Source organism: Tympanuchus pallidicinctus, unplaced genomic scaffold (assembly GCF_026119805.1).
Source record: "Tympanuchus pallidicinctus isolate F22 unplaced genomic scaffold, pur_lepc_1.0 scaffold29, whole genome shotgun sequence".
Classification (NCBI taxonomy): Eukaryota; Metazoa; Chordata; class Aves; order Galliformes; family Phasianidae; genus Tympanuchus; species Tympanuchus pallidicinctus.
In genome coordinates, this window is record NW_026294746.1 from 1029819 (window position 1) to 1046549 (window position 16731).

The 16731-nt window shown below is 49.8% G+C and overlaps 1 protein-coding gene across 7 annotated transcripts in view; it reads right to left on the minus strand.

Annotated features, from left to right (window-relative positions):
* The window catches only part of PRDM16 (PR/SET domain 16), a 213088-nt gene that overhangs the window by 12770 nt on the left and 183587 nt on the right, over window positions 1–16731 (minus strand). For 6 of the 7 annotated variants that reach the window (XM_052691992.1, XM_052691994.1, XM_052691998.1 and 3 more), the window contains 6 exons: window positions 13005–13203; window positions 10491–10638; window positions 10122–10275; window positions 6067–7468; window positions 3050–3137; window positions 59–228 (listed from right to left, as the gene is read on the minus strand). In XM_052691992.1, coding sequence (XP_052547952.1) covers window positions 59–228; window positions 3050–3137; window positions 6067–7468; window positions 10122–10275; window positions 10491–10638; window positions 13005–13203 — 2161 coding nt within the window. The remainder of the gene's footprint in view (window positions 1–58; window positions 229–3049; window positions 3138–6066; window positions 7469–10121; window positions 10276–10490; window positions 10639–13004; window positions 13204–16731) is intronic. The other variant, XM_052691993.1, reaches the window with a different exon arrangement.

A 16731-nucleotide genomic window follows, 5' to 3' on the forward strand; every position in this document is an offset into this window, starting at 1 on the left:
CCTCCCAGCCCCGTGTGGGTGGTGGGGATGCCCACGTGGGGTTGCTGTGCTCCCTCACCTGCAGGTGTAACGCTCCTTGCCCTTCCTCAGGATGGGGTCTGACAGTGTGGGAGGCGGCGATCGGAAGTTGAAGGGGTGGTGGGGAAGGGGCTGCAGGGAACTGCCCGAGTCCGCCTTCATGGCTGCAAAGCTCTCCAGTTTCTCCGTCATCGTTTCTATGGCTGACATCTGCAAGCAGAAGGGCCTCGTGTCAGAGAGATGGGGGAACGAAGGGAGCTGGGCAGGAGGCAGGGGGGCCCTGCAGCAAAGATCAGGCTGAGGATGGAGCGGGGCCATGCAGAGTTTGCCTGGCCAAGACGTTTTAATTACATGTCAGAAAGGTTGAGGAGCCCGTTAAGGTGATGGAAGGAGGAGTGGGAGGTGGCTGAGCTTCCTGAAGGGAAAGGAGAGTCCAGCCAAGCTAAAACAAAAACGAGCAGTGGTTTGGTGAGTTACGGCTATGGGAGGACTGCAGTCTGCACCTGGAAGTGCAGACTATGGGTCTATTCTATGATTCTATGATTCCAAGTCCTGTTTGGGTGGGAGCAGCAGGCATGCAGGGCTGGCAGGGTGGCCCCAAAGGAAAGGCTGCCATTCCCCTACAGCTTTGGGTTCTGGGACCCAGCAGCAGCCACAGAAACACTGGGGGTGAACGCCAGAAACAGAGAGAAACGTGGAGAGATGGGAAAAAGGGAAAGCAACAAAAGGTGAGAAGAGAGCTGGAAACCAAAGGTTGTGCTCAAAAGTCCTGCCAAAAAAAAACCAAACATGCTCAACCAAAACCCAGTTTTACTTTCATTAAAGCAAAACAGGAAACCCAAATCCAAGAGAGAACAGCAGCTTGGAGGACTGCACTGACGTCTCCAGAGTTCAGTTTTATGCACTCTTGAGAGCACTTTGAGATACCACGCTGAAAATGGGGATAAAACAAACAAGGCAGCAATAAAGCTGCCTCTTTACTGCGGATGACATCAGTGGGAAGGGAGCAATGGGGGCAGTGGGAGCCTGAATGGAGGCAGACAGCAAGCAGGGAGACGGCGAGCAGCGGAAGGCAGTAGGAAGCCATATATCAAAAGTAGATGCTCTATTGTACAGGAAGGGCTGACCTTTTGCACGTTTACACTTTATTAAACTGGGTTTGGGGGGGGCAGAGGGGGGAGAGCCAAGATATTGTTTAAAATGTATGACTATTAAAAAAAAAAAAAGTTGTCTTAATCACCAAAGAATACATTGTGGAAGGCTGACAACCATTCATAAGCCGTAAAAAAGAGGAGTAGTAAAACCCATTTCTCGATAATAGATCCGCAGCCCCTTGGTTGGAGGCTCCCAGCCCATGATAAATAGTAAGTAATACTTAGCGCCAGCCACTTGAAAAGGTTACTTGATCATTTACAGCAAAAGCTCTGCCCCAGCTGCCAGTCATGTAACAAAACCATCACGTTAAAATGCTATCCGGATCTTTCAGAGCTGTGTCACTCAGCCCTTTGCTGGAGTACCTGGAGATATCTTTTGTTGTGCCCTGTTCTTTAGGCACTTAGTCAGAGATGTTTGCTGGCTTGATAGCCCTAGGCTTATTTTAAAATTCTAAACGCTGGCCATAGCCTCTCCAGTGCTAAAGGCTCTTTGCTATTTGAGGAACAACTGCCTGGTTATAATAAACAAGATGGGGAGAAGAAAAAGAAACTTAACAGGTGAGAAAAGGCTCTCCATTAAGTTATCAGAAAGTTACATCGTTTATTTACGCTGTCCAGAGTTTCATTTAAAATAGACAATGTGTGAATGCCTCACAGCACAGCCACCACTGTCGTCAACTGGGAAAGGGGCGAAAGTTGCCTGGAATTCAGTGCAAGCAAGCAAGCACCTTCTGGATGCTTTAGCATGGCTTTGGGCTGGCTGGCATCGCAGTGAGGCCCTCTGTGAGATGCACAACAGAAACAGAGAGCAGACGTGGGCTTAGAATGGGAGAAGCACAGGGAGGGTCCTCCAGCCCCCTGCTATTCAGACGTTGGTTCTAATGAAGACAACAGAAGCAAGAGCTTCTGAAATCACACTGCTAAGGAAAACATCCACGATAACACTGGATGGAGATCTGGCAAGTAAAAATCTCACATATTCTTGAACCAGTGAGCTGCCTTCGTCTACCTTTGGTCCTTGGGATATCTGATTGGTTTGTAGCATGGGAACAGCCACTCTTGAGGCCAAGTGATCATTACACAGCAGCCTCCTTCGTTAAAAATCAGTTATCAGGAAGTTTCGGGCTCGAGCGATTGTAAATTTTAGGCTATTCTGCGTGATAAGCCATCAGAGATAACCAGACCTTCCACATCTTTTCATTGCCATGGGAAGAGGACGTGGTCAGGATTTCAGGAACAATGTTAACAGCCTTCCACCCAATGTCGGCTGCTGCCCAGGGCCCCCACGTTTCTCATCGTCTCGTTGGGTTCCTTGCTGCACTAGCTCCTCCCTGCTATCAGATTCTTTACAGGCAGATATCCCCACCATTCTAACTCACACAAACACAGGATGTTCCTGGCCAGCCTGTCACCATTATCCAGCCTGTATGGAGGAAAAATCAGGGGAAGTTATTAACCAAACTCAGAGGCTGATGCAAAACAATGAAGGAACTAAGTTTAGCTGTGAAAGCAACCAGGATCCAGCTTTCACAAACCTGCAAGTTATTAATCTAAGGTGGGAAACGCTATCAGACAAGAACAATGCATGTGAATGCAACTAGGAGTACAGGAATGGGCTCCCAGCAGGGGGACAGGGATGGCTGGGGGCACTGACAGCACATTGGACATTGTGAAACAGGGAATCACGAGCACAAGGAGTAACACCATTCTGGGCAGTGTTCAGCTATCACAGGGTAAGCATTCAAAGTAACTGCAGGAAAATTCTGGCGTTCTGGACCCTTGGGTGAAAAGAATCTGATGCCAGCGACCTCGTTGCACTTCTCCATCGCAGAGCTTTGGCATTCAATCAGCACTGAGTTATTACTGTAGAGCTTTACCTGGGGGTGGAATAGCAGCGGGGAGGGTCGCAGGTACTTCTCCTTTAGGGCACCCACAGGGTCTGTCACCTTCCGCTTCTCCACCCTGCTGGACAACAACACAGAGGGTTACGTACCTTCCAGGGCACAGCAGCAAAGGAGCAGCTGAACATTTCAAGGACACCCACGAGGCTGTTCTCCTGTTAACACATCTTTCTCCCCTTCCTGCTGGATGCTACTGATGATGTCCCACACATTACCCACAGCGGGCGGTGGAAAACAGAGCCCCTCCTTTGGGCAGCAGTTGGGGTTTCTAAGCCAGGTGGCAACCCAAGCTCTTCTGATGGCACTGCGGCCCCTTCACATATTCCATCCCTGAGCACCTTGCTTTACAGACATACCCCTATTTTTTGAGAAAACTGGCTGTGCTTTCACAAAACATCCTCCTTGCAGGAAAACCACGGTGTGGAAGCACCCAGAAAGAGAATCTGCAATATCCTGCAGGGCAACGTTGCGTGAAAGTAACCCCAACAACTGCAGTTGCATCTTTGAATCTCTGGAATGGAGTCCATCCCCATTCCACATCTAACTTCGTCAATCCAGCATAAACGAGAGCAAATCATTTTGCCACATTTCAGCTGATTGGTGCGTGGCTCAAATTACCAAATAGCTTAAAAGAAGAGTCACGCAGAGCGCTAATTAGTGAGCTGTCTTTAATCTGCATTTATTTTTAATTCGGGAGAAGAAAAGAGCAGAGCTGGGTTTGCAATGCACCCACAATTACTGTGCTTCGGAAGGAACGTTGAGTCGGCGTGCTCACAGCTGCAACAACCCAGGCAACTTTCTGCCCAACATCAGCAACGGGTGCTCACGACCCATCGGCCACGCCATGCCATGGGGCTAAGCCAATCTTCTCAGCCCAGTGCCTGAGAACCTTACCTTAACGAGGCTGAGCTAAAAACTGCCCTGATTTCAGGCTGTCTGGCTGCATTAAATTATATCACCAGGAGAAAATGTCAAGGATTTAAGTGGCCTTGGGGAGAAAAATGGAAGGAGCCAAATGATGTGAGAGAGTCTGATAAAGAGAAGTTTAGAAACAAAATATTTCCATATTTTTTCGAGCTGGGACTTGGACGCTCGGCTGTTTGGCTCATTACATCAGGAGTCTGATTCACAAGCAGCTCTGCCACGGACTTTCTATTTTAACGTATTACTAAAACCGTACGCGTCCCCTGGAATGCACTGCGCGATGCCCCGTCCTTCCCTTCCATCTGCCTTTTGGGCCTTCATGCTTTTCCCTGGGCTGCTATTTTAACTGGCAGCTGCTTTTGCAGCCCGTGTTGTTTTAACATTCCAACTGAGCCTGCCCAGAGGTGGCACAACCCTACTCAAACTCCCCGCTTTTGCCTCCCTACCCCACGTCTCTACGTTTTTTCCTGCATCAATGAATAACAGACTACGCACGTCAGCCCTTTTGCCTTCCTTCCCCAGGAGATGCCCACGTTACACACCCCAGCTCGTGATGCAGCCCTTCCCATCACGGATGGGCAGCACGCAGGCTGTGACAGCATCAGCCCCGAGAGCTGGCACAGCGAGAGCCGCTCTCCCAGCAGCAGGCACCGAGGGCTCACTAATCCTCATCTCAGCTGACAGCTCCTTGGCCCCGCTATGCATTGACATCATTTTTTCCCACAGTTATCAGCCATCCAGCAGCAGCAAGGCAGTGACATAGGTGCTGCTCCACCTCGCCATGAGCCGCTCCTTTGAAGGCTCTGACAACCCATCCCAGTGCTGACACCACAGCCCTGCGGTGATGCTGAGCCTTTCCAGCACTACGAAACCACGACCGCAGCACAACCCATCCCCTGCCAGCAGCCTGGCACCACTGGGCTCTATGCAGCCCTGCAACACACTAACTCCAGAAATACCTGCTGGTCTGAGCAAGAGCTGAGTGCCCAATCAGACATGGAGCCACCGGGTCGAACCCGCAGCTACGAAACAGTTCATGTGTCCTAAGGGAGAAGTAATTAACAGACAGCTTAATGTCTAACTGAAGCTGGTTTGGGCTGCCTCCTCTCTAAGAACCAACAAATGGTATTTGCCAGGTGGCAACTGCATCCCTGGGCAATGCTGCATGCAGGCTCACTGCTATGCTCATCTTCAAAAGCTCACAGCCATTCCCCTTCAGAAACAGACACAAACCCCTCCTTTACACCTTCTGAATTCATTCCTCTGGAAGTCTAACCGGCACTTGCATAACTTCACCTACTCTCCTTTCCATGCACAACTTAGCAGAGGAGCAGCACAATGCATCACTCCTCCCCCCAAAACCCTTCTGTGCAAAGTGAAACTAGAAAACCCTGTGCATCTTTTAAGAGCAATACAAGCCTCTGGGAGAGTCGAGATAAAACACTCTACCATGGATTTACACAGCACTTGCTGCTCCAGCCTTAAAAACATTTCACAAGGCTGAGTCTGCAACAGCAGTTCCTATGAACTGAAGAAGGAATTGTAAAGAAAAAAGGAGGTGGGGAGAAAAAAAAAAAAAAAAGGTGAAGTGGTTCACAAAGGGCCATCAAAGAAGTGAGTGGGAGAGCTGCATTTGCAGACTCCCAGGGCTCCTGACTCATTCCCAAGCCATGAGAGCCCAGGCTCTGAGGCATCTGAACTCTGCATTCTTATCAAATCAAACCTCTGGAATTTCCCCAGCAGAAGTGCCATCTTAGCGTTGGCTCGTGGGAGAGTCCTTTAATAGGTCAAGTTTCTTCTTTACCAAAATAAGGATGCGTTCTTTATACATATTGATTACGAGCACTCCTTTCAATTACTCGGCCCTTTCGATTCACAAAACTCAGCGTGCTGTGACGAGGGGCAGACAAGCACTGCCAGGCAGCATGGACACATGGAGCCTGTCGGACATGTGCTGCCCTTCCTGAACAGCCCACATCCAGATCCGCCTCGAGTGATGATGCCAGCTAGAAAACCAGCTCAAAACCCAGCTCATTAGAGGAAACAATTAAGGCAGGGTATGTTAATACCTGTAGATGGGATCCATGAAAAAGGGTGATGGCTTTGCATAATGCAGGGATGGTTGCTGAGGCAGCTGAGACTGGGAAATCTTGGGTAAGACTTCACTTGCCATTAGTTTCCTTTCCCCATAAACGTGGTTCTTCCGTGGCTCTCTCCCTCCATTCTGACTGGCTCGGATGCGGTTGCCGATGCTCAGATCCAATGGCTGCTCCTCCCCTGAGGACGGGGCTGGCAGGACCTTCGGCGGTGGCAGGATTGGCTTTATCTCTTTTGGCTTTGTGGTGAGATCGAAGGGCGACTCCGAGCTGGTGCTGCCTACTTTGTGGAGGTCCCTGGGTGACTTTGGTTCTGCCTTGACCAGCAAGTTGTGATTGAGGGTTCGCTCCGTGAAAGGGTAGAGTGAATGGGGGAAGTTGGGGAGGAACTGAAACGGAAACATGGAATGATACGGGAGCGAACCCATCTTTTTCTCCTGCATCCCCATAAAGCCAGGCCCAAAATACTTCTCTGCGATGGAGGCGATAGCCTTAATAGAGTCATTAGCTGCTCCCGTGGTGGGCAGCAGGTGCTCTTCTGGGGGAGGAAAGAAGGAATGCTGAGAATAGAAGAGAGGGATCTCGCTTGTGTTGTTGGTGGAGCTCGCCGACACGGAGCTGCTGACAAAGTCCGGCTTGCTCTCCATCTGTTTGCTCTTATCTTTTGTTTTGTCCCTGTCGCTCTCTGCGTCACTGTCCAGGTCAGAGCCGGTGCCAGTGGTGGTATCCAGGTCTGTGCCCGTGGTTGTGTTGACGTCCTCGAAGTCGCTGCCGTCGGACATGTCGCTGTTCCTGGCTTTTAGCTTCTCCAGGTAGGAGTTCTCCAGGCTGCTTTCACATTTCTCTTCTGCCGAGGCGGCCTGGTTGCTGTTGCTCACCGCAGAGATCAGGGGAAGCGCAGGGTTCCCGAGGGGGCTGGGAAGCTTTGCGTCTTGGGTGTGATTGAGGGGACTTTTGAGGAGTTGTGTGGGTGGTAACAAGGGGGGCCGGGGGTAGAGAGACGGTGGGAAAATCCCCGGGAATCCCGGGGTGAGGGCAGGGAACGCTGGGGGGGCGGGTGAGAATGGAAGACCCCCCGGGTGGGGACGGGATGGAAAATAATCGTTAAATCCCAAGCTGGCGTGGTTGAGGTTGGGAGAGGGCTTGGATTTGTCCATCATGGAGGTGGGCGTTAAGGGGAGGCCCGGGGCAAAAATGCCCCCGGGGTTGTAATGGTTCTTGCCCTCGCAGAAGCGCCGGTGCTTGTTGAGAGAGGAGGTAGTGCTGAACATCTGCCCGCAGTCCTTGCACTTGATTTGGGTGCGACAGTCCGCGTGCATCCGCTTGTGACGGCAGAGGTTGGAGAACTGCGTGTAGGATTTGTGACAGACCTCACCTAAAGCATCAACAGAAACCAACAACAAAAGCAATATGAAATTAACAGGAAATGGGACGGAGCGAGTTGAGAGCTTTCTTCAGTACCATTAAGTGCCCGCTCCGTAGGGATGTTCCATAAACGCTTGCCAGCCAGAGCTCCGTTCGGAGGGGCCGAGGCGGTATTTGTTGAATTAGCAGGGCTGGCAGTGCTAAGCTAACACCACCTCACCGCCCTCTTTAATGATCTGTAAATACAGAGCTTTCAAAACGTGATTTTTTTACGACCGCTTTCACCTACGGACTTTGCTGGTGTGGAAGGAAGAGCGTAAAGGGGGAAAAAAGAAATCCCACCCAAACTTTTCTACGTATCCAAACGCCGTAACTTTGTACTAATGCCTCTTTCAACACAGGAATAAACCCCACTTCTGAGTGAATTAACACACTTCTTTCACGGGAGAACTTCTGTTATCACCAATTTGTAAACATGGAAGCTGAGACAAAGAGAGGGAAGGCACATTGTGCAGGCAGGCAGGCAAGGACCTGCACCCAAATCCTGCCCACGCTCAGCCCTCAGATCCATGACCGACCTCTCCTGCCTTCCTTCCTCTCATTTTTACCTAGAGGAACATGGAAGCCTGACTTTCCCTCTGTTTCTTTTCTATTTCCTAGGATTTTCATTAGTATTGGAGTATCTCAAGTCAGGTGAATGACGGCTCTGAAAATATCAGAGGAAGCCTCTTCTGCTGCAGTTCAAAGCAAAGATTACTGAAGTTGGACAAACTGGCCGTTTCCACTGAAACAAACATCCCAAAATTCAGTGGATCATCACCGTGCCCAGCACCCACAGGGACTGTGCATGTCCAAACCAAGCGGTGGGTGCAAACCCTTCCAGGCACAAGGACAGCCTGTGTGAGCTCCCTCTCAAATTACAATTTCTGAAGAAACGTCACATTTGGGTGGATTTATTTAAAAGATGCGTGCATATTTTCCTTGCCAGAACAGAATTACCCCTAATTTTAATCATCCCCTTGCCATGTGCCAGGGGATGCTGTATCGTGGCTTGCAACACACACACATACTCCAGTCGATAATAAATCGTTAATCTGCTTCAGCAGATGGCATCACAACCAAGCACACTTTCTGTCAGTTTGCACTGGCTCACTGCTGTGTTTGTGCTATTTTTTTAGTGTATGCATTCACAATAGCACAGAAAAAAAGATGTCATGCTGTATCCACGCAGCAAAAAATTGTGAGAAAACAGAAGATAACAAAAGCGACGTTTTCCAAGAGAACTGGGCTCTTCCATTTGCCTCACCAGGAAGACTTGCTACAGCCTCCTATGTGTGTGTGTGTAAATATATATATGCATGTACATATACATATATATATATATATACACACACACATACACACATATATATACACAACTTTATCCAAACCCCAGGTACAATAGTAGGGGAGGGAGCCCAACAAAATCCACCCAAGTTCCTCTGAACAATAATAAAAAGCCTTTCCAGGGTTTTTTTTCCTCACAGCTCCCCTCGAGTTGCTAATGGATTCCATATTAACACATGTGGCTCCACCTGGTACATCTGAAGTAGGCAGAGTTGGCCTCAGTTGCTTTACACGCTGATTTGGACTGACAACTCCCTAATTCTTATGAGGTGAGAGTGAGGAGATTATGAGGAGAAATCATTCATCTCGCTGCGGCAATACGACGAGATTCAAATTATCTCTTTCATGTGCCCGTCATCAAATGAAAGATGGCATCAAAATGAGCAATAAGAGCGTTTTTTCTTCCTCTGCTGACACCCATCTGATTATCGCAGAGCACGCTAATGAAACGAGCCTCCCAGGACACCCCTGCATACTGTTCCCATTATACCAACAGGGAAAAAGGCAGAAGTGGGTTCAGTGGCTTCCCTACCGTAACATCAAAGCCTGGAATCAAACCCAGACCCAGCTCTGTGCTTTAATGGCACTTTTTGAAGAGCGTCAGGAAGCAGTCCCTAAAGTTTCCATTGGCTTTGTTGTGTCACAACCCACAGGGATATCAAAATCCCATAGGTGCTGTGTCAATTAAAACAATATACAGCCCCAAAATGACAAGAAAGGAGACAAATGGCCCTCGAGGGAAAACCCTTCTTTAGAAATATTCCTCTACAGTGAGCACTAAGGACAGTTAATCTGCTATTTATTTGGTTTCCAAGCACGATCTAGATGAAACACAAAGTAAATAAAGAAGGAAAAATAAAACTCTTAAGAACTCATCTCTGATGCTACCCCAAAATCTGCACCGTGGGTCCAAGCAAACCCTGGGCAGGCTGTGCCAGGTGTTCACATTGGTGACATAAGTAAACACTCAAAGTTATTATGGGGGGGAAAAAAAAAGGAGAGAAAGAAAGGAGATGAGAAAATAGCATCGCTGGGACTGCTGAGAGACTCAGCTTTTAACTTGTCAAGAAAGTCAAAAACTGCCGTGAATGTTTACTGAAAAAACAGGGAGCACGCAGAAAAAGAAAAAAAAGAAAGAAAGAAAGAAGTTCATCTCGTTCTCTGACCTATAAAATTACAGCAGCTGCTGACAGAGGGACAGGGAGGACCGGGGGGCCCCGCAGGATACGTGCAATTACAGCAGGAGCCGCGGCTCCGCGATGGCCGTGACAACTTACATATGAAAGGTTTGACAGTGCTGTGAATGTGCTTGTGCTGCTTGAGGCCGGACGAGGTGGCAAAGGTTTTGCCGCAGTCTGGGCAGGCGTGGGCTCGTGCTCCAACGTGCTGGGAGCGGATGTGCCGCTGCAGGTTGCTGGGGTCGGTGAACACCTGCAAGAGAAACACCTTCAGCGTGCAGAACCGAGCAGGGAGGAGCAGAAAGAGAGGCTGCTGGGGGCTGTGCTGAGCCTGGGTGCAGGGTATGGGATGGTCCCCAAGCCCAGCCACAGCCCCAAGCACAAGCCCAGCCATAGTGCCAGCCCCAGCCCCAGCCCCAAGCCCAGCCATAGCCCCAGCCCCAGGGCTCTCCAGCAGAAGCTCCCCACCTTCACGCAGTTTTCACACTCGAAGCGCTTCCCGCTGTCGTGAGACATCTGGTGGCGGATCAGGTTGGATTTCCAGTTGAAGGCCTTGGGGCACTGGTCGCATTTGTACTCGCGCTCCTCGGTGTGGATCACCATGTGCTGCTCCAGGCTTGGGAGGAGAGACACGGCTGTGTGGGGGGGGACTGCAGAGCCACGCCTGCCCCACGCAGTGCCCCACAGGGAGCAGCGACCCACCGCGACACAGGAGGAGCCGCTGCAGGCTCACGATGGGGCACTGAGAGCTGCGGCCATGCACACAGGTCTGGTATTCGTTTCATGGATGGAAAACACCCTCTCTGCCTCAAAAAGCTGACGGGTTTGGTGACTTTTCACAAGGGAAGATAAAACCGGGGCTGAGCCCCCAGGGTCCCGACAGGAAAAAGGAGCACTTTGTGAGCAGAATTCCAGCAGCATCCCCACAGGGAAAGACAAGATATGCACGGCCGCTGCCGAGGCTATCGCCTTGCCATCCACGCAGGCACGAAGCCTGCAGCTTCCCAGAAGAGAGCAATTTAACGTCGGAAAGAAACACGATGAGGTGCAAACACATTTCACTTCTAAACGTCAGACATCTTTTATTACCGAAGCCGGCGATCTCAGCTCCTGCCAACTGGCAGCCTCCCTCCGAGCAGGAGGACGATGGCGAAGCGAGGCGGCTGCTGGACGCGGGCCACGGCTGGGATGGCTGCACCCAGCAATGCACGGCTCCCTGCCCTCCCCTCTGCACAGCACCGCTGCTGGCTCGCGGTCCTGCCATAGCCAAGGGCAGGAGGGAACGCAACACGGTGCACAGAGCGATTGCACTGAGCTGCCTTCAAGTCCAAAGGCATCCACAGCACTCAAAAGCGCAGCCGTGCAGAAGGCTGCTCTACCATCACTGCTGGACCAGGGCGAGCAGTCAGCACCTGCCCACCCCCAGGACCACCCCCACCGGGTTCTGATACAAAACACCCCTGGGCCCGGCCCTTACCAACTGGCAATCAGCTGACAGCAACGTTCATCTCACCAAATAAATGCTGCTCTTTACACCGCAAAATTCTTTAGGTGCACAAAGAAATGCCTACTTTGCATGCACGTATGTAAAAATACGCTCCTGTTCGCTGTGATTCATGAGTTTAGTTAGAGCAAATATGGACAAACTAATATCTCTTTAGAGGCAGTACCGACTGGGATTAGCCAAACGTTTATTTATTTAGTCAGCTGCTAAATGCTCAATTCCAGTTCCCCAGTGGCACCCTTGATTTGATCTGGATTAACATCCAAGAAGTTCTGAGACGATCAAGGTGTGCTGACCAGATTTACTGGGGGCTGCTCAGCACATCAAACACAGCAGATTGCCAGGGCAGGGACAGATGTGGGAGCGCTCCCCAGCTCTGCTAAACACGTCAGCGTGCAGAGCACACACTGATGTTGCTGACTCTATTTTTCCTTGTTGGAAAAAACAACCTGAAACTTCATATTGTCTTCACATAGAGAAAGCCCTTAGTGTTCTGCTCTTCACCCCTCAGCACAACCACAGCCACTCCACCTGACTTTGAACCAATGAAAACCTTGAAAACCAGCCTAGGTGTTACATGCTCTGGATGCACAGTCCTGGAGTGCTTCATAACAAGAAGCAAAGCCAGAAAAATCTCTAGCATTTTTCAGTACCTGGCACCTGCTATTGAACCATGTGAGAACCACACTGCAAATCAATCACAAATCTCTAAGATCTCTGCTTTACGGCTGCATTCTGTTCCCATCACATCATGCTTGAGAGATGCTTCAGCTCAATTTCAGCAAGACAAAGAATCGTGCCGTTAAAGAAGCTCCATTCTTATTTAGAGTTGTCTTAGAAAAATAATTCAATAAGCATTGCAAATTAAGAAAAGATGGAGAATATCTGAATGCCTTATTTTGCTCTTTTTCTGTTCCACAGCTCTACTATTTTTATGAACAATTAAAAAAAAAAAAAGGATGTGTTGGGAAAAGAACTGTAGATTGCTTCTGCAAGATTAAGGAGGAGCTTGTGACCACGTCAGAGTTCTTAGTATGACAAAGCCTCTTTATACCCACTGATCTCAAAGGGCCAAGAATTACATCGGATAAAATCCATGCAGCAAACAGTGGCAGCACGTCACAGTGCTGTGCCCTCAGAAGGACGTCAGAGGGGAGCAGGTGTCACTGAGCTGCTGCCCAGGCCACCACGTCATCCCCACGCCAGCCCTGGGAAGGTCATGGGGAGCTCAGAGAGCACGCAGAGCCCTGGCACAGCTGCTGATGGGGCAGGGAAACACTGCAGCCTACGGAAGCCAGGGGAGACTGAAAGCTATCCAACAAACTCACGGCATCCAAATGCTCCGCTGACCCTATTGGGGTGGGCAGGAGGAAGGCAAGGCACACTCCTGCCGTACCCTGAGCCACCCAGCGCCCACCCAGGCCCTCACTCCCCACACCAGGGGCAGTGGCCAAAGCACGAGACCCCGAGCCCCATACCTGTACTTGTTGGGGAACATCCTCTCGCAGTCCTTGCACTCGAAGACCTGCCCATCGCCGAGGCCCTCCTGCTTGATGTCATCATTCAGCGTCTCATAGAGCGAGCTCACGGCGCTGCACGCATACTTCTTGTGCCGCCGCAGGTCCAGCTTGGACTGGAAAAGCTCATCGCAGTCCTCGCAGCGGAACGTGTGCTCCTCTGGAACGGACAGACAGGTGACTCTGACTGTGGGTCAGGACATTCCAGAATTCTATTTCACCCAAGGTTGTGCTTGCAAAGAAAATTCAGTACTCTGTGAGGTCATTCAAACCACCAAACAGGAGATCTGCAAGTGACAGCAGAAGGGTTTCGCTTTAAGCACTCAAGGAAAGCCCGGCACAGGCAGGGCAGCATGTGGTGGAAAGAACAAATGAGATCTTCCTCCAAAGAGGCCACCAGGAAAGGAAAGGAAGAAGCATGCCATGCCCAGCTCAGGGCTGGTGCCCTCTGACCGCTGTCCTCCGTGGGCAGCAGAGTTGGGAACCAGAGCGCTGTGGAGGGAAAGGAAAGGGAGCCCAAGTCATGGCTGTTGTGCTGTGCACTATTTTTTTCCCCCCCAAAGAAAAAGAAAAACACACCAAGCTCTAATGCACGTAATAAATTATTGTAGTCAAGGTCAAACAAATTAAAAAAAGGGCAGCTATTATTAAGTTTACAAGGCAGCATCCTGACCACGGTGCCAAGTCAAACAACCGGCGCAGAGCTGTACATTTTCCAGCACAGAGTGGGGACAGCACGGGGCTCTGCAGCTCCACCCACACTGAGCTGTGCTCTTTTTCTGAGAACTTCACTCTCAGAGAGGAAAGCCCGTGGTCAGCCACGCTGCTTGGGGGGGGAACGAGTGGAAATGCACTCAGTGAGAGGTGGGGCCAGAAGGGAACGTGGCGGTGGGGCTGCCCCATGCCCACGCTGGGATGGAGGGGTGATGGGATGCTGGGCAGGAGGATGCATTTTTAACTAAAACAAGGATTGCTAAGAGCAGAAAACACCCCTATCCTTCCCTCTTTTCAACTCATTCTGGCTGCTGGCATGCTCTGCATGGGTATCAGCATTGTCCCACAGCTGTGCATCAGCCCCATTCTGCTCCTTATAGAAATCCTGCTTACAGGCAGCTTGTAGAACAGCATTAAAGTGCATCTCATGTGTTTTAAGTCCCTGGGGAAGGAAACCTGGAAATAAGGACATAAGGACCCACCTAGCACCAGTGAGAGGCTGTGCATAACCTAACATTAAAATAATGCAAACTGCTTTTCACAAACAAACAAACAAACAAAAGAAAAAAGGAATGCAAGTATCACGTTATGTTTTGTTGTTTTGTTTCACCTCACCTATAGCATGGAGCACATGAAGTTAAATAGCAGCATTTCAGACTCCACCTGCATGTGGTTAGGGGCTGGAAGCCGGCCTGGCACAGACAGGCCATGGGGCAAGGAGTGGGGCAGGGGATGGGATTGTGGGAATCAAATGTTGTTTCTGCATTTGAATTGGATAATATCATTTTTATTTTATGATCTCCGCTATCATAGCTCTTTTTGGGAGTCCTTCTACTTAACTTGGGGAAGATCACTGATAAGTTTACATCACTTATCGTATAGACGAACCTTCCCAGGAACGCACACTCTGTATAGAGGTGTATAGATGTATATTTTGTCACACACACTGCAAGAATATCCTGCACGAGAGCAAACCAGAGAACAAGTGATGGTCTGCCCGAGGAAGCGCCTGAAGAGACATGGGAAGGCCTGGCATCATCCCCAGTGCTCTTTGTGCAACGATGATGACTTTAAAGAAAATCACCATATCAATACAAGGAGAGCACCGAGACGTCTTGGAAACAACAGGATGGCTGCTGACTGACACCAGGTAACAAATAAATTAACAAGTGAATAGCAAATGTCAACCTTATGATAAGATTGTGAACCTGGAGAACCCAGCCATTGGGGAAACAGGGGAGGGGGGATGCAAGGGGGAGCAAACAGGGTCCAAAGGCTGTCATGTCGTGCCCATAGGCGCTCCTGCGTGCGAGACGCCGCCATTACAATCGCGAATAAAATCTGCTTTTATCAGAGATGCCGTCCTGACAAACATGACTTGGATATTTCCAACAGGATGGGCAGAGCAGCCGACGTGGGGCAGCTCAGCCCAGCAGCTCACTCAGCAAACCTGGTGTCCCCCTCCCCACAGCTCAACCCACAGAAGCTCCCCTGAACATCCAGCATCTGCATTTTGGAGACCCGGCTGTGGCACATCAGAGAGTCCAAAAAGCACTGTCTGTTTCCTACGGCTCCGGCTGCACCACCTCTGCTAGCGGCAAGGGCACCAGCTTTTGCTATAGGTAGAAAAGATTGATAATAGGGAAAGAAATGCTTTTATTTCTGCCAGAATATCTGGGTTTGGACAGAGGTATTTTTAAAGGACTGACCTATACATATGCATATGATTTAAGCCCTCAGAGACACATGCTGTAGGTACTGTCACTGCCTGCAGGCGTTCCTCTGGCACTGACGCCTTGCCTGGCTGCAGGGTGGCTGGCCATGTCAGTGCCCAACACTGCACCCCGGCTGCTAGACTGCAGAATATTAGGAATCAGCTCTCAAAGCTGCGGGCTTTGGGCCACCCCAGCACAAAGGAGCTGGGAATGGAGCTCACCCAACCCGCTCTGCTCTGCGCCTTTAGATGTGACACCCCGTTCCTACACTTCAGGTTCATTAAAGCGTTTTTCCTTCCCTTCAGCATCACAAATAAAAATAATCACCCTTCTAAACAAGCTCTCATTCGGGTTCTTTCTCCTTCCAAGAGTGCTGCAAATACAAATACTGCCCTTCAAAAGCAGCTCCTGCCTCAGTGCCTGACGCAGGAGAAGGGGATGAAAGGAAAAGAGAAATCCAGTAACAAAAAATTGCTGCCTGCTCTCTATGTCTTGTTTGTCAAATCTATGGTTATATGTGTCTATCTAAAGTTCCATCAGTAACACTCAGGACAAAGCAGGAATGCAACAGAAAAATAAATCAGTGCCTAATAGCTTTCAGAGAAACCAAGGGGAACACAATTATGTGGCATCTACATGCTAATCTACCAGACTTGAATCTCAAAGGAGTTCAAGTGCCCTACTCAAAATTCCTGCAGTGATAAGGGGTCTGCTGTGTTTGGCTGGGGTTTGGATAAAAGATTTTTATGATAATTATCTTCCCGTGGAACAATTTTGCATTTTCTTTCTTGTTAATTCTGAGGCGAAATGGGGGTGCAGGCAGCAGGAAGAGAGCATTACCGAAAGTCACAAGTATTAAGAAGTCAAATATTTAACGCTGGCCTCTTACAATTTGAAAGCAATTATGTGGCAAAAGCACAGGAAGACACAGATAAACGTTACAGAATGGCAGAGATGGAAAACAAGGAGCACTATTTGCATGTCCACACAAAAGCCTGTTGGAAACAAATGCAAAATGGTGCGGAGTTTTCTTTCCGGTGTCTCTGAGGCATCAGGAAAGGGACACAGAACTGCATCACAATGTGTGCAGGAATCACCCAGCTCTGTGTCCATCTCAAGAAAATGATTCACTTCCTTGCGGGGAGAAAACCGAGACAGTAATTCTGAAGCTGAACTCTTGGTGAGGGAGCAGCTGCTGTTTGGAGAGCCCTGGGTGCACCGCTGCACTGAGAGCTGCTCCACACTGCCTGTGTGCTGCA